Consider the following 20,583-nt stretch of genomic DNA (forward strand, 5'->3'; position numbering starts at 1 on the left):
AAACACCGGAACGTGTTTGCAGCTCCCGCAACCGCTTGCCGCGCACGCAGCTACCCAAAGGCTTCCAGATTTGTATCTCTTACTCAGTAGGAGCCGTCACTGGGGCGCCCATTTGAACACCATCTATTCAACAAAATATGACGTTCGAAATGCGAAAACTCGCTAAGTTTATGCGTCTCCGAACAGTCTTATCGACTGCCATGTGTTTAGAAAAACTATGCTTCTTTCAAATGTAATCCAATAAGGTAGATAACGCCACAAGAAAGTCTGAAGCCACGAACACGAAGGTCAGTCAAATCCGTGTACCAACCATCATTCCCGTGGCGGCTGAACAATCGCAGCCCCGGAGCTCTTTACATTAATTTCCACATCGTACAGGTCAATGCTAATTTCAGCTGAAAACTCTGTGATCTACGCAACGCGTGACGTCACGCCATCTTGGAGTACTGCGGTCATCAGTACTTGCCGTCAGAGAAGGGAAACATCTTGTTCACGAACTGAAACGCGTCGCAAAAGCAGAGTTGGTTCTGGAGCATAAAGTTTGCGGCATCAAAGTTGTGGGTAGCATGAACGAAACAGAAAGCCGCAGTTGACGTTTGCACACTGGGCACAGTGATATGCGCAAGCGGGCGTCGGAAATGTCTGGAAAACCATCGCCATCGGTGACGTTTCGTGACGTCATGAGTAAACGTCGCTTATCACGGAATCACATTTACCATAGAGCCTTCGTACTTGTACGGACTTGGGTACTATGCAATTGCAGCGGGTCCGCTTTCTAATGTCGTGTTCTGTGCATTGAGAGGTTGCGAAAGTCGGAGGTCCGCGACCGCCGTCTTCTGGTCGGAAGCGCTGCTGCCTTCGGCGGCCAACAGTCGGTCTGTCGTCCCAATCGGAGCAGCTTGCTCCAGCCATGGCGGCTGCTCCTCGGCTACTATACCAGCGGCTATGGGAATTGGAATACTTTACCTCCGCGCGTTGCTGAGCCATCTTGAGTAACAATTAAAAACGAGTTTCTTTGAGATAAAGAACCTTTTTATTTTACCGAGAATCCTGGTTCTAGGAGAGGCCCGTTGACTGCAGCTTCTTGGAATTGTTCACGACTACGGTACAGCCAATCAATTCTAGAAAACAAGTCAATAATATTGTAATGCCTCTGTAAGAATCGTTTGATAAAGTACGGCATGCAAAACTGATTGGAAATAAAGGATAGAGAAGCTTGGTCTATGTCTATTATTTCACCGCGTAAACAACACTTGGTTGTAATATCTAGAGAACGGTCACGTACGTTGTGTGCGACGTCTACGGACGCGTAACTCGGGAGTCCGTCTCGGGACCTTTCTTGCAAACACAAACCGCAGCCCGATTCGAGATCTTTTGCGGTTTCGTCGCGTAGAGAAACTGTCGCGCACCAGGCTATGCTTTGGGGCTCTTCGAGGGCTGTCTGGATGTGAAATTACTTTCTCGGCATTTTCGTTTCGAGGGTCACCAATGCGTACGAGACAGCGGGGCACTCCCAATGAATCCCGGCCACCTGGGCTTCTTCGGGGCGCCCCTGTGCGGGTGCGCGAGCTCTGCTTCGCCCTCAGCTGCGCGCCGCAGCTTCCTCGTCGCGGTCGGCAGACTGGCCCAGCAGGGCACGGCCGCCGCGCGAGCCGGACGCGCACTGTGCGGGAAAAGCGAGGCCCGCCTCTCATCGCGTCGTTTTCTTTTGCGCAGGTCTGACCGATGCCGCGGGCGAAGGTTTCTACCGCTGGAGCGACGGTAACCCCATGAGTTATTCAGACTGGTATGTTAGGTACGGCCGTGTCGGGTGTGTGCACACGGCGCGTGCCGCGCCCCTCGCGGAGGCTGCCTCTCTGACGCTTGCCCCATGCTGCCCGCACTGAGAGACATTTTTTTTTATTCGCACGAGGCGACATTGGTTTATGAATTTGTGCTGAACGCGTTAGGTTGTGGAGCCTAAGGAAATCAATGAGGCGAAATAGTTTTACGAATAGAGCTTTCTATTTACGCTCAGGTGTGCATGAGCATATAAAGAGACAGTCCAGTTTAGTTCCCTCATTTTATCTATACGCACATAATAAACAGAAAAAGACGACATTCTGAACCCAGCATGCCGTTTTCTACAAAGCTTTCCGTAAGACAAGCTCCACTAGGCCTAAACAGAAATCGTTTGCTGCTGCTCATAAAGCTGCCTTGCGACTAATTAAATACAGTAGGCGCAACTTAAGTGGAACTCGAAGGAACAAAAAATAAACTCCATATATCACAAGTTTCGTGTATGCGAAGACTCAGAAATCACAAAAAAGAAAAAAACGTTTTGTTTCCAAAGCGCCGAGGGTTTTAATTTCACTGCGGTGAAAAAAATACGTTATTGTATTCTGGCATATCACAGCTTCTCTCACACAAGGTATTTGTTCACGCGCTCTTGTTTTTTTACTGTCGCCATCAGGATACACAAAGGAACGTGAAAGTTAGGCAACGCGAATGCCTCAGGGCAGCAGCTAAAGTCATGACAGTACAAATGGCTGATGGATTGGATTTTCTTGAATATTTGGCATCACCGTTTGACATGCTTGTCGACCTGCTGATGTTTTATATGAAGTGTGTATGATGGCCGATGACGTAGGCACACTTTGGGTTCAAGTTTCCTTTAACCGGAGTTGATAAAAAGAAGCGTTCCGTTTAAACGAAGTTTGCTAACACTGCTTTTATGGGCGGCCAACCGAAAGTTGGCACCCTCGTCCCGTTTATCTGGCGTTTCCGCTTAAGGGATTTTCGTTTATCCGGAGTCTACTGCATTTCATTCGGCTTTGTATGCAACGGGGCTGGTTTCTTCTCGTTGTAAATTTATAGTGCGCACCTTTCTGGAGAACCAATCGTAAGGTCACTGAACGTCACTGCTTAGACACCTCATACTTTCTCGTCAACTTTTCGAGCCGACATAATTATCTACGCTGTCGCCCGACACGTTTATATGAATATTTGGAGCAAGTGAATCGCTAGCGCACGTCGCCAAGTCCGGAAAAACAGCAATTCCGTGTTCAACATTGCATATTTATGACGGTGTAAGTGCTCGACTTCCTGAAGTATCATCGCCACTGCTGGTTACATGCGGCCGCGAAAAGCCGAGGCCCATAACCCAATGACACATCGCGCAGCAACGACGCGAAGCCGCTGTTTTGGGGACTGACCGCTGGGCTCGCCGTAGGCGCCCGTTTTTCGGTATAGCGACGACCGCTGCGCCTCCGCCGAATCCGCCCGTGCGAATGCCTCGCAGGGCGTACGCGGGCCACGGCCTGTCGTCCCAGCCGGACTGGGTGGCGTACGAGGACTGCACCATGCTGCGCGTGGACAGCGGCCACTCGACCGCCCACTGGCACGACATCCCTTGCTCGCTGGGCAAGCATTCTCTGGGCACGCTGAACCGCGCCGCCGAAGCGCTGGCCGGGTGGCGCCAAATGGAGGAGCTGCCCATCACCACCATCAGCGCCTACATCTGCAAGATGAGCAGCCACAAGGCCGGTGAGCGCTCTCCCCGCGTCTTTTACGCTCGCCTCCGAAGTCTGGCTCCGCTCTCGACACCGAGCAGACGTCGCTCTCGCGGGTGCATGATCGCGCTGCCGGCCACTTTGCTGTCGCATACGCTGTTGTGACGCAGGCGCGTTTTGCGCAGACAACGCCCCTGGTCCCCCACCGTTGTACCGGCACATGAAGGCACACGTGGGCGAGGTGCGGGTGGCCCCAGAGAAGTACTTCGTGTGCCGCAACAAGGAGGTCATCTCGGTGGTCAACGTCTGCGACGGAGTGCACGACTGCCGCGACAGGTCGGACGAGAGCGGCTGCGGTACGCAACTTTGCTCTGGCCGCCACCAGGGTGCATGCGCTCGCTATAGACTAGCAGCGCGGTGACTGCGAAATGTGCGCCGAACCAGTTGATGTGCCAACATGCTGCCCAAGTTCGCGGATGCGCCTGAATTAACGCGGAAAGACTCCTTCGCTCTCTCTCTCTCTGCAGCTCTTTTGCCTCTCGTTCCTCCAACAGGGGTGACCTGTCCTGACGGCAGTTTTCGGTGCGCGAGCGGAAAATGCGTCTCCATCGGCGCGTTCTGCGACTTCAAGGACGACTGCGGCGACTCTTCGGATGAGAGCCAATGCGGTGAGATGGCAGTTGCCTCTGCTGCGAATCTTTGACACCCGCACGTGTGCAGCTATATTCCTCTCGACCTACTTTGTGCATTTTCAGTGAAACTAGGGTCCACTAATGCGCAACCTCAGTGCGATTAGCTTTTAAGGACGCGACTCGACGGGGTATTCCATATTTTCGAGCAACATCTGAGCGAGCGGTGATTAGACTATTCATTGGTCTTGAGTCGAATATGCGCTCGTTAAAGGCTGAAATAAATAAATATCCCTGACGTCGTTCGTGATAATGCTTTTGTATGCTACTTATTTATACCAGCAGCGTTACGACCTTCTCAGCTGCGGCGTGCAGTGCGACGCTATTCGATTCATTTATTTACAAGCAAGATTGTGCGCTTTTCTCAAAATACAGAACACGCGTGAGCATTGACCGATGTTGTGTGCTATGTAAAATTTTCAACACCTGCCGCAGCCGTTCGATGACTGTGACGCATCAGCTGCTGCACAACGAAGTCGCGGGGTGGATTCCAGGCCGCGTGCAGAGAGCATTCTGGGGGAAAGAGTGCGCAAGAAATGATCATGTATTAAATTTTGAGTGCACGTCAGAGAGCTTCGGGTGGTCAAAACTAATCCGAAGCCCTCCCCCGCGGTTTCCTTCGCAACCCCCTGTGTAGCTGCGGTAACGTTGAACAGCATGGTTCAACGGATGAATATATTGAAGCGCATTAAAAATGCCCCTCGTTATTCCGCAGACTACATTGAATGCAACAGAACGGAATTCCGCTGCAAGAACGGACAGTGCATCCCAATCGCTCACAGATGTGACCTGCTGTCAGACTGCCACGACAATTCTGACGAGCAGGACTGTCTCGGTGAGTGTGCCTCCTTGTGCGCTCTGTATCCTCGCTCCCTCGTCGCCTGTCGTGGCCGCGTTTGTTTTCCTGTCTTTCCTTCTTCACACTGCGCTTCTCTCCTACACATAGTGCATGAATGGGTCTGTCTTCGCACGTCTTTACTATTTTTTTTATTTGATGCATTGTGTCGATTTTGTCTTTCATGCTACGTACGAATAAAAACAGCTCAAGAGACGGGACCAGGAAGAAAGACAAACACAACGCTGTCTCAGTGGGTGACGTCGGGCTACTTAGTGTTCCATGCTTTTGAAGTGACAAATCGCGCGGCAAGACGAGGACTGTGTTGTCTACTTCCTGCAAGTCTTCGTCTTGCGGCGCTGTTTCCTGCTTCGTAAACAACGCTGTCTATCTTCATTGTCTCATTTCTTGTGCTGTTTTAGAGCGCAGCTTTTAGGCACCGTTTCTGTGTTGAGCGCTGGCGGCGTCACCGAGCGAACGAGCACAGCAAAGAATGAAAGAGCGAAAGCGGAGGCGGAAAGCGGAGGAGGAGGGTAGGGCGAAAGCGTGGGAAGAAAAGCGTATACCGCGCAAGACGGGCTGTGCGGGGACGACCACTACGAGATGGCGCCGGAGTAACGCGCCTTCGTCTTTTCACCGATCGATAAGGCATGCGGTGAGCACTTCCACTGACGCCATATATGGAAACAAAGCGCTGCATTAGAGGAGGTCTGTCTGCGGCGGCTGCTGTGAATGGCGCCCACGCGTCACTCACGCGCTGCCTCTCACGATATCCCGATTAGCGTAGTCGCGTTACACTTCGCTCCGTTTGCAATGTACTGCACGAGACAGATTGTCTGCGCCAGCCACGCTACTCCACAGCGTTCTCATCCTAACATAAACCGTGTACCTATATAATCATGATAGAAAATATGGACGCGCATACTTTCACATACAGAGCTGCGCTCAAATTTCGCGTTAGGGAGTATCGTAGTCGTCAATGGATATTTTGTTCTAGAATCGTGTACCAACATCCTGCCCAACAGCATCAAACTCTCCTCTCGTTTGATTTTAGATGATTTGTTGTTTTTGTTGTTGATAAAAATACCTAATTTTTCTTTTGATACGTTACGTCACGATGGCATTGGTTTCGTTTTAGTTCTGACCATTGCATCTTCTTTCAGAGGTCTTTCGCGTTTTCATCCTCGACTTCCTGTGTGTGCGTGCGTGCGTGTGTGTGTGTGTGTGTGTGTGTGTGTGTGTGTGTGTGTGTGTGTGTGTGTGTGTGTGTGTGTGTGTGTGTGTGTGTGTGTGTGTGTGTGTGTGTGTGTGTGTGTGTGTGTGTGTGTGTGTGTGTTCTACTGCATTTTATGTAAACCATGCTCTGCCGCATGCAGGAACGACGCGAGGAGCATGTCATCTCTCAAAAGTCGCACTGTGTGCGTGCGTGCATGCGTGTTATATTTCATGTTCTCTAAATCAAGCTCTGCCGCATGCAAGCACGACGCCAGGAGAAGCATGCCACTTCTCAAAAGTCGCAATGTGTGCGTGTGTGTATGTGTGTGTGCGTGTCATATGTAAGAGGCATGCGGCGCAAAAAGAAAGCAAGAGGACGATGTGTGCGGATTGGTCTGAACGGCACGAGCCCTCGAGGCGCGTGACCAGGGCTGTGATGGGGAGAGAAACGGCGCTAAGCTGGCAGTATCGACGCGGCTCTGGGCCAAGAAGGTTGGAACGTCAGCATCGCAGTGGCGACGGGAGCCATGGAGGTTCGGTCTATGCCGTGACGCTGGCGATCCGGGGTGTGGCCGTCGACCTCGGCGACGTTCGAGCGAGGCGGGAGAGAAGAAGAAGAGCCGAGCGGCGTAGACGTGCTTCGCATGGGCTCTGTCGACTTTCATTATTCTTTTAAGAAATTCACATCGGAGGACCGAAGACTTCGCCGGACGACCTTCGTAATGTCATCCGGAACCCCCTTGGGAAGTTTGAAGACCGTGAGTGCATATTATTTTGCGCTTTTGGACTTTGAAGTTCTCCGGGGTGGCGCTGCCGTGTTAAGCCTGACGCCGGCGTACGTAGCAGCGCAGAGGTAGGCGAGGCGCTCCGCCGCCTTTGCCGCCGCTCGCTTGCTACGATTACTCGACACTCACTATGGCGCACATTGCTGGATCCCAGCCGGCCGCTTCTGCTTCTACCGGAGGGAGTGGAGGTGGAGTTGTTGCTACAGCCCCACCCGCCCCCGCTGCTATTGTTCGAGCTGCCGCCGGGCCTTCGTCGCAAGAAACTACAGCCATGGACTTCCAAGACATTTCGGAAGATCGCCACGACGACCCTGCCACTATGGAAGAGGACCTTTCGCAAGGGACGCCATCGGAATGTCCTTATTCCAATTGATCATTACACCTCAAGCGAAGAACGAAGAAGAAGCTCGCCAGAGGCGAGCAAGTGTGCCTGGCAGGCAGGTTGATCTCTCCGCTATCATCCTCCTCTGCCACCGCGTTATCATCATCATCCTACGCAGTTGCAGGCGCTGGGGCATCAAAGAAGGCTTCTTTTAAGAAGAGGCGACGACTCCCCCCACTGCCACGTAGCGACTTCAAAATCATCATTCGACCCAAGAAAGGCCTTCAGGTGAAGAGTTTCAGCAACCACCAAATATCGAAAGCCGTCTCGGCCGCCTGCGGAGGGAAAGTTAACGATTCGCATTTCATCGTGCGCTTGAGACCCGGTTCCAACATAATTATTGTTAGTACCCCAGATCAGGAGGCCGCGGATATGGCACGCAAGATCACGCGGATTCTGCTGGGCGGCAACCTTTACGAAGTCAACTCTTACGTTGCGGCACCGGACGGAGTGGCCCGGGGCGTCATTCATGGAATCGACCCGGATATCCCGCCCGAGGAGCTTATGGCTCGCCTAAGGTTAGGACCCAAGGCGTGGAAATCGTGCAGGCTCGCATGCTGGGAAAGACCAAGACGGCCTTGATCACGTTCAGCTCTCACGTAGTTCCACGATACGTCTACTACTACGGAGGGGAGACCGAGTGCCACCCCTACAAGCCCACAAAACAAATCTGCTATGTGTGCCAGCGCATGGGACACCCATCGGACGTTTGTCCTACCCCGAACATCAAAATCTGTCTCGCTTGCGGGACGCACGACCCGACGGACGACCACGAGTGCTCGCTCAAGTGCGCCGTCTGCGGCGAAGCCCACGCCACGGGGTCTCGCGAGTGCAAGCAAAAGCTAAAGAACAACAGCGCTACCACCAAGAAGCATCCTCCACCCGGAAGGAGGAAGGAAGACGACGACAATGGTGAAGGAAGGCCAAGGCGAAGCCGCCTGCGGTGGTTCAGCTCGGAATCCTCGGCAAGCCGCTCAAGTTCCCGGGCCCAGTCCAGGTCAATGTCCCGGTCCCGGTCCCGGTCCTGGTCTCAGTCCAGGTCCAGGTCCCGATTCCGCTCGGAGTGGCCAAAGCTAGGAGAGAAGCGAGGGCAGCGGCAGCCTTCTACCTCGACATCCACGTCTAAACAGAAGAACCAATCGGGCAAGAACCAAGCCAACAACAACAAGGTGAGCCGGAATCAGTCTAGTACCTCCTCCGCTCAAAATACCAGTGAAAATAGTAAATGCTCCCCAGAATGTACGCGCATCAGGAAAGAAAATAAAGAACTCAAGGCTCAGGTTAACGACCTAAACCAACGCATGCAACGCTTAGAAGCGTTGCTAAGCAAAACCAGCGACAACACACAGGCAGGGTCCCAAAGCGGAACGATAGGCCACGAGCCCGCCATCTCCATTCCTCCCCCCTCAAGAACCACCACGCCCTCATCGCTCCCCGGTGCGGCCTCGGCAGCGGCAGTCCAGTCAAGTGTAGTCACCCTCGAAGGTATTTATGCTACGATACAACAAATGCTTTACCAGATGGGCGAATTAAACAGTAAAGTCAAGGAGAACACACTAAGCCATGAAGACCTTGAAAGAAGAATACGCAAGGTTGAGTTTGGCTCGCGCAAGCGGGTCAACGACGATATCAGCACCCACGCATCAAGGCGTACAGGTGCATAAACAACACGGGTGACGTCAGGGACGCCGACAACTGTGACGGCGCTGGCATGAATGTCAGCAATGGCTAAAACCACACGCAGCGCGCCCGAACACCTCGAGATCTGGCAGTGGAATTATCGCTTTTTCAACAAGAAGGCAAGTTCACTCCAACTCTTCATCCAAAATCACCTATACACCCCCTCCCCCCCCCCCCCCCCCGACGTCATCTGCCTTCAGGAGGTCGGGAACCAACCGATCAGGCTACGGGGTTACTACGTAATTAAACACGCGGGATCACCGAAGGGCGCGGTTTTAGTTCACAAAACGGTGACGGCCGTGGGACAACATTATCAATATCATGACATTAATCACGTGCTAGTGGAAGTCCTCCCGCAGAAGAGGGGTAGACGTAGCACTTTCATCCTGAATTTGTACAGTCCGCCGAGGGCTCAGAAAGACGACTTCCGCAACATCATTTACGACAGCGTGAGAGCCGCTGGCTGCAACCAGCTGGTTGTGGTGGGAGACATGAACGCTAGACACACGACTTGGGGCTACCAACAAGACACGCAAAAGGGAAGGTCGCTCCTCGATGCGGTTGACCAAATGGGCCTCGAATTGATAACCAACCTCCTCCAACCAACCTGAGTAGGCAACAGTGTAAGTCGAGACACGTTTCCGGGCCTGTCATTTGTCAAAAACGTAAGGGAATACTCATGGGCGCACCTGGGCGAAACATTGGGCAGCGATCACTATATCCTCAGCATCTCGGTATCCACGCCGAAACTCAAGAGAACAATTGGCGAAATTAGGCTAACGGACTGGGAGGCATTCAGGCAGTACCCCCCGCCCGAAAATGGTATAACGGACATAGCGGAATGGATGTAGCACCTCCGGGACGCCCACATCCAAACCACTAAAACCATACAGCGCACGGTCGAGACGCCCGAAGTCGACCGCCGGCTCTTACACCTGTAGGGAGCCCGTAAGGGCCTCCTCAAACGGTGGAAGCGACAGCGGTTAAACCGCAAACTACGTCTACGAATCGAGAAAATAACAGACGAAGCCAGAAATTACGCAAACGAGTTGACGCAGCAAAATTGGGTACAGTTTTGCACCTCGCTCAAGGGTACCCTGAGTGCGGCGCAGACGTGGGTCATCCTAAGTTGCCTGATCGAGCCCGACAAGGCGAAATCGACAACCAGTCGGACGCTTCTAGAAGTGGCTCACAAGTTCCCCGGAAACAACCAGGATCTGATTGACACCCTAAAAACCAGATACCTGGGTAGCGATCCCATACAACCCTGCCTCCTAAAATATGAAGGAGAACCAAGACCAGAACTGGACGCTCCCATCACGGAGGAAGAAGTGTATGCCGCGGCACGAGCCTCACAGCGCAACACTGCTCCCGGAGCTGACAAAATCACCAATGCCATGATTAGAAACCTGAGCCCGATGCACATCCAGGACTTGACCGAATACCTGAACGAGGAACTCTGGAGCAAGGGCCACGTACCGAACGAGTGGAAACACGCGGAAATCGTGACCATTCCCAAACCCGGCAAGAAGCCCGCGATCGACGCCCTGCGTCCCATCTCGCTGACTTCGTGCCTCGGCAAGCTGTACGAGAGGGTCATCGAAAACCGCCTCCAACATTACATAGAGGACGGTGACCTCTTACCGCACACCATGCTTGGCTTCAGGCCGGGACTTTCTGCTCAAGATGCGTTCCTAATCCTAAGGGAAGAAGTTCCCAAGGGCATCCCGAAGGGAGGAGAACACCTCCTGCTCGCACTCGACTTAAAAGGGGCCTTCGATAACATCTCCCACGAGGCCATTCTCAAGGGACTGAACGACATCAGCTGCGGGCAGCGCATCTTTAATTACGTTAAATCGTTCCTGACGGGCCGGACGGCAACCATCGGATTAGGCAAGACTCGATCGGATACGATCGACGTGCCGAACAAAGGAACACCGCAAGGGGCGATAATCTCCCCGATTCTCTTCAATGTCGCGATGCTAGCACTGACCAAAGAGCTGCGGAAGATCCCCGACCTAGGTTACGCCCTGTACGCAGACGACATCACGCTCTGGGCCACCAAGGGCTCGCTAGCGCGAAAAGAGGCGACCCTTCAAGAGGCCGCGACGGCCGTGGAGAGATTTGCGGCAGCGAGCGGGATGCGTTGTGCGCCCGAAAAGTCCGAGGTGATCCGGGTGCACGGTGGAGGAATCTACGAGTCCCCCGGCCCTATCGACCTCTATCTTGAGGGCCAGAAGATAACGGAAGGCAATAAGACTAGGATTCTGGGTTTTTGGATCCAGAGCAACCTGAAAGCCTCCCACACCATAAAAACCCTAAGGTCTGCCACCAACCAGATCTCGCGGATTATAAAACGAATTACAAGAAGCCGCAAGTGCATGCGAGAAGCGGACACGATTCGCCTCGTCCAGGCTCTGGTGATCAGCAGAATAACTTATAGTATGCCGTATCACTATCACTCGCTAAACAAATGCGACCAAGAACAAGTCGATGCCATCATCAGAGTCGCGTACAAAACGGCCCTGGGTCTCCCTGTCACCACCTCAAACGAGAAGTTAGCGGCCCTCGTGATGCACAACACCTTCGCTGAGCTGTCGGACGCGGTTATGGCTTCGCAAAAGACCAGACTACAGAACACGGCGGCGGGCAGAGCCATCCTCCACCGGACCCTCGATGGGCCACGATCACTCCCGCCTGAGGTCAGAGGCAAAATCAAGGCGAACCCGATACCGAAGCACATGAGTCATGAACCCCATGAAGGGCGACGCAAGGCTCGCGTCGACAGACAGCGCTGACAATTCAAGGGTGACCCGTACGTAACGTACGTGGACGTGGCGGCGTACCCAGTAGGGGGCCTCTTCGCGGTAGCCGCCGTGAACGGGAGAGACAACTCCTTGACCCTCGCGGCCTCTTAAAGGCAGAGACCCCAGCTGCGGCTGAGACCATAGCCGCGGCGCTGGTAATAAAGCAAGACGACAGGGTAGGCAGGGAAGCCCATGTCGTTACCGACTAACAACAGGCCTGCCGTAACTTTACGAACGGACGAACACCGCTGCTGGCGGCTCAGATTCTAGCCCCGAGGCTGCAAGAATACCATCAAATCACGTGGACGCCGGGTCACGCGGGTCTGCAGGGGAACGAAAGGGCGAACGCCCTAGCTCTAGCGCTAATCAACCGAGCGGGGCAAGACCAATCGTCTCATCAATCCCCACCCTTTACCTTCATGCCCCTGCCATCCAATTACTGCGACCGACTCGAGATCCAGCAACTCAACCGCAGGATTTATCCTCCGCCTCACAAAAAGCTCAGCACTGAAGATGCCGTAGCTCTCCGACTTATACAGACCAACACATTTCCAAACCTACACAGATACAGTAAAATGTTCCCACATACATATCGCGGCATCTGCCCCTGGTGCGGCGACACACGCCCTACACTCTTTCACATCTCGTGAGGGTGCGAGGGCAAACCTCAACACTTAAAGACTCCTAGCACGTCTTTTGAGCGGTGGGAGGTACAGTTGACCGGCGATACCCTGGCGGGACAAGAAGCTCTCGTCCAGCAAGTACGTCGAGCAGCCATGGCCAGTGGAGTCCTGGAATGAGGACACCACCCACTCGACCTCAAGAGCAACCACCTCGATGATCCGAACAAATGTTTCTCTCTCTCGAGCAAGCGAGGCTCCTTGTACCTGCTGCAGCCTCTCACGGCAGTGCCGGGCACTCCAGGAATGCTCCACCTCTATAGGCAGACCAGCACGTACGATATTCCCCGGGTCATCTCGTCGGCACTCGAAGAAGTAGCGGCGGAACCCGGCGTTAGGCCTAGCCAGTGATGCCGGAGTGCATCTTCACCGACGGAGTCCGGGACACCGGCATCAAGGACGGACAGGGTGACTGACCGACATCAAGGTGGCTACTTCTACGGCGTCGGCGATGACGAAGATCTGAAGCGCACCGGACTTGGAAGATACGCACGACGTCAAAAGTCTATAAGGACGATCCTTTGTGTTAGTGTGCAGCCATAGGCTGGGGTTGCCGGACTTTCGAGTAGAAGGCGCTAAGGACTGGCGCGGCCGGAAATTGGGACGTGTTTAGTGACTATTAAGTTGGTAGCCTAAGTGTTAGTACTTAGTTGTGTTTTGGTTTGCATGAGTTTTACTTTGAGTTTGGGTTAATTAAAATCTGTTTGCTGTGCTGCTCTGCGTCTTCCGACTCCACCTCTCCTAACATCCGCATTCCCCCGTGATCAGTGACACGCGACAAAGTTCGCGACAGTGCGTGCTATTGTATTTTATGTAAATCATGCTCTGGCGCATGCAGGCAAGACGCGAGGAGAAGCATACCACCTCTCAAATGTCGCAATGTGTGCGTGCGTACGTGTGTGTTTGTGTGTGTGTTCTGCATTTTCTGTAAACCATGCTCTGCCGCATGCAGGCACGGCGCGAGGAGAAACATGCCACCTCTGAAAGGTCGCGGTGTGTGCGTGCTTGCGCGTGTGTCTGTGTTCTCTTGCTTTCTTTTTTAAGTCATGCTCTGCCGCATGTAGGTACGACGCTAGGAGAAGCATGCCATTTCTCAAAAGTCGCACTGGGAGCACGGGACTCAAAAATGGAGCGCTAAGTATCTACTGTGGTAGTTTGTTGCAGATTGTGAAGACACAGCTCCACTGAAGCGACAGCCTTAAAGGCTGCCTTAAATAAACATTGCGCGCAATACTCTGTGTCGTTGACGCGACCTTCAATGGAGCTACACAATTTCCGACTGCCGTAGTCCTTGACAAATGAAAAATTGACATAGATGCGCCACCCATTTACGCTATCACATTTCTATGACGTCACGGTGGAGACTGACTCGTTTCAATATCGGTGTCCATCGGAGTTTTGGAAAACGGAGGCACATATTCCAAGTCCAGTGCGTATTTGTGGGAGCTTGTACTGAATTCACAGGCTGCTACCAAGTACGCTTCCAAGCCTAAGCCGTAGTCGTCCACTCCAGGTTTGGCGCACACTAACGCGCTTCCTTCCTTGCCGCCGTCAGGTCAGTGCAACGTGAACGTGACATTCCAGTGCTACGACGGCACTTGCATTCCTAAGAACGCCGTCTGCGATGGACACCGGGACTGCCCTGGCAAGTACCACGAGGACGAGCAGGATGGATGCCGTGAGTTTACCGTGCAAGCATCAGTCATTCAATATGGGTGCCTCGCCTTCAGCCAGCTCACGAATCTGGGTTCTTAACTTAGACAATGGCACCATGTTTGCGTCCCCTCAAAACTACGTGCAGTAGTGTAGTACGCTTTGCTACTTCGTCGAATACAGTGCTCTTCGAGCATCTGATGATGCGCGGTGTTTATTGTTGCCACGCTGGCGCCAGGTACGATCACCTTTCGGGTGTTTTTCATTTTATAGCTGCTTAGTTTACCTGGCGTCGAATTCTTGACGGTCTCAAGTGATTTATATATAAGCCTTCTTGTTCGCGAAATAGATTTCTATTTCGCTTTATTTATGAGTCAGAAAATATTCGGCATTCGATTCGAGAATCGAAGGTAATTTCCCCCCATTATTCGTGTTTGATACGGAAATTTCAATATTCGAACGTCTCTGGCTGTTTTCTAGATGAAAAAGGAAAAGAAAAGCTCTAAGAAGACTCCTACGTGTTGAATGTGCAGCACAAGCGCCTCTTTTTCTTTGTGATTCTCCTAAGTAGCTTCTTTAATGGACTTCTAGAAATGTTCAATTCTAGGGAGATTTCTCGCTATTGATTGTGACGCCCATTTATTTAATTAGAAGCCTTCTTCCGATTAAATTTCCTGTGAACGAGGCCGGTAGCGTTGTCAAAAGCGAAGCTCATGTTGAACTTAAGAGGAAGCTTTAGCTCGGGGGCTCCTATCTTAATACATGTAAAATGAGAATTCGTTTTTCTCGGCAACCACTGCACCAAATTTGACGAGGTTTGTTGCATTTAAAAGACAAACTTAAAATCTAGTGACTGTTGGTTTCGAATTTTTGAGTTAGATTGTCAATTTCTTATTAAAAATTGGCAAAAATCGGAAATTTTCAAAAAACGAAACTATCTAGTTTACAACACTGTAACTTAACCACTAAAAATGATAATACAATTCTGTGAATTGCATCTAATAGTACATATAAAGCGGACAAAATTGATATGTTACACATGAATATAAAAAAATTTAATCATAGGGACATACAACGTTTGCAAAACCGTTGTAACCAACGTAACAAATTCACGTAAGATGTAAAATGACATACTGAATTTGTCCGCTTTGAATGATCTAATGGATGCCGTTTACAGAACCGCGATATCGGTTCTTGATGCAGAGCTATGTATTTATAAACTTCGTGCTTCTATTTTTTTCAAACGGTCAAATATTTGAAAATCGTTTTAAGAAAATTCAAGCCCCAAATCGAAATTCCTCTTCCAACAGTCACTAGAATTTAACTTTCTCTTTTAAATGCGACAAATTTCATCAAAATCGGTCCAGGGGTTATCTCAGAAAAACGTTTTTGCGTTTTACATGTATTTGAATAGGCCGCGTCGGAGTTGGGCCCGAGCTAAAGCTTCCTCTTAACAAAGAGGGATAACATTGTCTTACCCGCAAGTAACGAAAGACGACGCACAATGCACTGTCCTCCAACCAAACGAACGTGTCTCGTTTGCTTTTCCAGACTTGATAAAAGAAGAAGACCGCCAAGGTATCGAGGAAGAGAAAAAGAAGTGTGACAACAAACGTATGTGATATACAAGACAACTATTTATCAATTTACCGGGTGTTTATTTTCATGCTAAACACTTTCTGAAAAAGGCAGCTTAGATATAGCGCTAAATGCGAGAAACATGCGTTAGCATTGCATCGCATCTCTTTGAGGTCCCGCATCCATGATTTGAACTGCATTTTCCACATTGCAAAGTGTTGTTCAGCAGTTCACTCGACACATGTACTGTCTCTTCGAGGAGCGAAGTGAAACTGACGGTGGTCAGGAGCAGACCACCGTTAGCTGCACTGTATATAGACTGCATATATTGTACATAGTCAGGTGTCTTATAGATCCAATTATTTCAAGTGCTTCAATGAGAGGGGAAAAATATTCTCATTTGCATACAAACGAAAGTATGTATGTATGTGAAGAAATAAAACGAAGGACACCGACCAACAGAAGTGCTAAAAAATAAATAATCTAAAAGACGTTTCGGCTTCGCTACGGAAGCCTTGTTCACAATGGGATGACGGAAGGTTCATGGAAGCTTATGTATAGTTCAGAACGTGACGTAAGCAGCGTGTGTATGACGGGGTGAGGGTTCCCTCATTTCGATTGAGCGTGTGAGGTGAGATTGAAATGAGGGAACCCTCCCCCCGTCATACACACGCTGCTTACGTCACGTTCCGAAATATACATAAGCTTCCATGAACCTTCCGTCATCCCATTGTGAACAAGGCTTCCGTAGCGAAGCCGAAACGTCTTTTAGATTTATTCATTTTTTAGAACTTCTGTTGGTCGGTGTCCTTCGTTTTATTTCTTCAATGCTTCATCCGTACCAGACAGGCTTCCATCGAACCCTCGATTTTATGTGTGTGTGTGTGTGTGTGTGTGTGTGTGTGTGTGTGTGTGTGTGTGTGTGTGTGTGTGTGTGTGTGTGTGTGTGTGTGTGTGTGTGTGTGTGTGTGTGTGTGTGTGTGTGCGTGCGTGCGTGCGTGCGTGCGTGCGTGCGTGCGTGCGTGCGTGTGTGCGTGTGTGTGTGTGTGTGTGTGTGTGTGTGTGTGTGTGTGTGTGTGTGTGTGTGTGTGTGTGTGTGTGTGTGTGTGTATTCTTAGCTCTCTCATCCCCCCTCTACCTCTATACGGGACCGGCTTCCCACACTTCACCCACATACTTTTTTCCGCTTTGATACTCCTAATGCTAACGCATTAAAACTTATATTTAGACCCAAGACGCTCTTGCATATAGGCCAAGTGACTTGGTCGGGCATTACTAGCAAGCAAATTTTTGAGAATGTCGCTAATTAATAAAAATATGCCCATTAACTTTCTAAGTGGTAATTTTGGAGAACACGCAATTGCGAAATTGAAGCGGAGGAGTAGTTAAGTCGTGTCTGCTAACCAGAAATACCGACGCTAGCACCGCGTTCGAGGTACACGACCTTAATGTGTGCTGACAGTTTCCCAAAAGCTTGCGGCTCGGAACGACCTTAGCAGGAACGCCCTTTTCTGTACACAAGCTGGGCCCCCAGAGTGGCATTGCGGCCAAGGGCAGCCGGCCCGTGTTCTCACCTTCGCAGCGCGCAAGACGTGCGAGGACCTGTTCGTGCAGGACGGCATCCGGCGCAGCGGCCACTACCTGATCGACGCGGACGGCGCCGAGGGCCCGATCTTGCCGTTCCGCGTGCACTGCATCATGGGATCGACGGTGGAGGACGTGCGCACGCTGGTGCACCACGACTCCGAGCAGCGGATCTACGTCCGCTCGGGCGTCGAGGGCGCCTACGCGCGGCCCATCACCTACGAGGTCGGCTGGACGCAGATGCGCGCGCTCATCGGGGTGTCCCAGAGGTGTCGGCAGTACGTCAAGGTGGGTGGCAACCGCTGGAGCGAGTGGCTCGCTCTGAACGACATCTTGCGACCGAGACGTCCTGTTTCCGAAAGGCCCGAGGCGCTCGAAGCTGTGCTGGAATTCTTGTCGACCACTGCTGGACTGCAGTGCTCGTACTCCGCGTGTGACTGTGGTGTGCCTTCCTCTTTCTTTATATTTGTTTGCTTCCTTTATCTCCTTTCTCTTTCCCTCGTTTCCACTCTCCTCTTCAAGCGGGTGGGCGTGATTCCCGTTTTAGGAAATAATTGCTCGCCCGCCTACTAAAATTGATTGATTGATTGATTGATTGATTGATTGATTGATTGATTGATTGATTGATTGATTGATTGATTGATTGATTGATTGATTGATTGATTGATTGATTGCCACTGCCTCCGCGCGCAGTGGGAGTGCAGCGGCGTGGGCGCGGGCTTCGGCTACTCGGACGAGCGGCCCCTGTCGTGGTGGGAGAGCGTGGACGGCGACCCGCAGTTCTACTGGGGCGGCGCATCGGAGAACCTCACGTGCGCCTGCTACCCGGACTGCTTCAGCCCCGACCAGCGCTGCAACTGCGACTCGAGCTCCGAGTTCCACTGGCTGGAGGACCAAGGCTACATCGCCAGCAAGGAGATGCTGCCCATCAGAAAGGCAGGTCGCATCTGCTGCTGCTGCGGTGCGCCTGCCGTACGGTGTAGTCTCGAAAGCGCGCGCGGCTCTCGCTTTCTTTTCTTTTTGCCTACGTGACACCGCGTCGGGGACGTCACCCAGCAGAAATCTCATCTTTGCTATTAGACGTAATCTCACACTTCGATTTAAGGTGCATTATAAGTAATCTGGATAGGTTTCCTAGCTGGATGATTTCAATGGCTCTTCATTGAAATTTAAAAAGAAAACACAGAAATCGACTAAACAACGCCTGACAACGGAGCCTCATCTTAAGTGACTGAGCCTGAACTGCTTTCGGAGTTCTGTCCATCCATTTAGAACGAGCGTTCGCTATGCCGTCGAACTATGACTAATCTATTATCATGCGTGACGAACGCACTCTGAATGACATATGGCTAGATAGCTATTATTGCTACCTGGATACCTATACTCGACGGTAAGATTATGCGCATGTCACAGGAACACAGAGAACCGGACAGCTTATAAGTAACCGATTCTAATTTGATTTCTAGTGTCAAAATATTTTCCCGCTTTCAACGCACGCCAAACTGTTGCATGCCTGCACTTTAAACATATTCTCGTATTATTTGCACAAAGGCGATAGTTCTGACTTTTAGAATTCCCCACAGCTCCGTTTCGGCAACACGTACAAGACTGGTCAAGCAGGTTACCATACCATCGGTCCTCTGGAATGCTTCAAGCAAGGCACGTACAGCGTCGTCTTTGTCGCGTATTTGTAATATTCGGCGCAGTTTCCTTGAAAAAAAAACTACGCCTGCTACACGTGACTGCCGTTAATTTGCATTTCCCGTATTTCGCAGTAACATCGATGGAGGAATGCGATTCCTCGCAGAACTACTTGCGGTGCCGGACAGGCCATTTCGTCAACATCAGCACCAGGTGCCTGTACGGGTTCGACCAGTTCGGCTTCCAGGCGGGCTGCCGGGACGTGTCCCATCTCCGCGGATGCGGTTCGCAAATCCATACGTTACGCTCGCTCACCGCTCAGAGCTGTGCTGGCTCACGCCGGCGGAGGACATCCAGCCTTCGCTGCTCGGTGTCTCCAGGGGCGCGGCTTCGGGCTCCGGGCTTTGATTGAAGAGCCGCTCTTCGTGTGCCTCTCCTTTCCTTCGTCACCCGCCGTAGTTTGCTGTTCTCTTTCATTCGAAATAGAGCAGCTAGCTAGAGAATGTGCTGTATTTAAAGACATGGGTCGAGCAAGGACCTGTCTTCGTCAGGACGCCTGCTGATTTCCTTGGCGGCGCCTGTGTACGCTCTCCGGCCTGTGGCGGTTCGGCGAGAGCGCGGTGCGGACCGGGGAAGGCGTTTAAAAGCGGGCCACGTCAGCCTGGTGGGCTACAGAATGCGCAGAGTTAGGCCTGGGACACGGGAAAAAAATAGTTTCGTCAAAGAAGCATTCAGTTAAGGGTAAAATACGCCGATGTGGAAAAAGAAAGCCGTGAGTTCACATTCATGTCTCTGTCGAAAGTCGAGAGAAAGAAAAAAAAAAGGTCGTTGACCAAATGCAGGTATTAAATGTGGGACCAACGCTTACTCAAGGAATATATTGCACAAGGATAGAAAGTTGGGCGAATTGGTACGGTAACATATTCTTGGTTTGTGGCGCGAAATCTGTGTGTATGTGTCACTTCGCGTTACAAATCAAGAATATGTTTACCGAAGGATCATAATGAGTCAAGGAAGATAAATTCGTTAAAAAACAAAAAAAGAACACATGCCTTGTAAAATTAATGAAAAAAGTTTCAGTGGCGATTTAGTGGTAAACGCAAGGAAATGCGTTATCATTACGTCGCAACTCTTTGAGGTCCTGCATCCACGATTTAAATCGGATACACCACATTGCAAAGTGCTGTTCAGGAGCTCACTCTATACATATCCTGCCTCTTCGAGGAAAAGAGTACAACCTACGGTGGTCCAGAGGAGACCATCGTCTATATATATATATATATATATATATATATATATATATATATATATATATATTGTGAGCGCGAACTGTGTAATTCAAACTAACGCGTCGTTGCTGTCAGCTCGGCTACTGACCGCCGTTGCCGCAGCATCGAAATCGTTCACGTCTCTCGCCTGAAGCCTTATCTTCGGCGTTCATATACCGTTTCTGACTTGCTGCCTTGCCGACCGATTTCGTGAAGGGGGAAGTTAGTATGAGCGCAAACTGCGTAGTTCGTCATCGTCTTCATCTGTATACCCATCCTCACAATCATTACCATC

General features: G+C 51.2%; 1 protein-coding gene across 13 annotated transcripts in view; it reads left to right on the plus strand.

Annotated features, from left to right (window-relative positions):
* The window catches only part of LOC142582184 (uncharacterized), a 236,207-nt gene that overhangs the window by 174,897 nt on the left and 40,727 nt on the right, over nt 1-20,583 (plus strand). For 12 of the 13 annotated variants that reach the window (XR_012828386.1, XM_075691581.1, XM_075691587.1 and 9 more), the window contains 11 exons: nt 1,717-1,795; nt 3,281-3,525; nt 3,677-3,847; nt 4,046-4,159; nt 4,896-5,015; nt 14,120-14,242; nt 15,769-15,831; nt 17,378-17,667; nt 18,073-18,315; nt 18,963-19,038; nt 19,155-19,304. Coding sequence is in view for 12 of the 13 variants with exons in the window: in XM_075691581.1 (XP_075547696.1) it covers nt 1,717-1,795; nt 3,281-3,525; nt 3,677-3,847; nt 4,046-4,159; nt 4,896-5,015; nt 14,120-14,242; nt 15,769-15,831; nt 17,378-17,667; nt 18,073-18,315; nt 18,963-19,038; nt 19,155-19,304 (1,674 nt within the window). In the remaining variant the exon portion in view is untranslated. The remainder of the gene's footprint in view (nt 1-1,716; nt 1,796-3,280; nt 3,526-3,676; nt 3,848-4,045; nt 4,160-4,895; nt 5,016-14,119; nt 14,243-15,768; nt 15,832-17,377; nt 17,668-18,072; nt 18,316-18,962; nt 19,039-19,154; nt 19,305-20,583) is intronic. The other variant, XM_075691582.1, reaches the window with a different exon arrangement.

This window comes from Dermacentor variabilis, chromosome 5, assembly GCF_050947875.1.
Source record: "Dermacentor variabilis isolate Ectoservices chromosome 5, ASM5094787v1, whole genome shotgun sequence".
In the NCBI taxonomy this organism is placed as follows: domain Eukaryota; kingdom Metazoa; phylum Arthropoda; class Arachnida; order Ixodida; family Ixodidae; genus Dermacentor; species Dermacentor variabilis.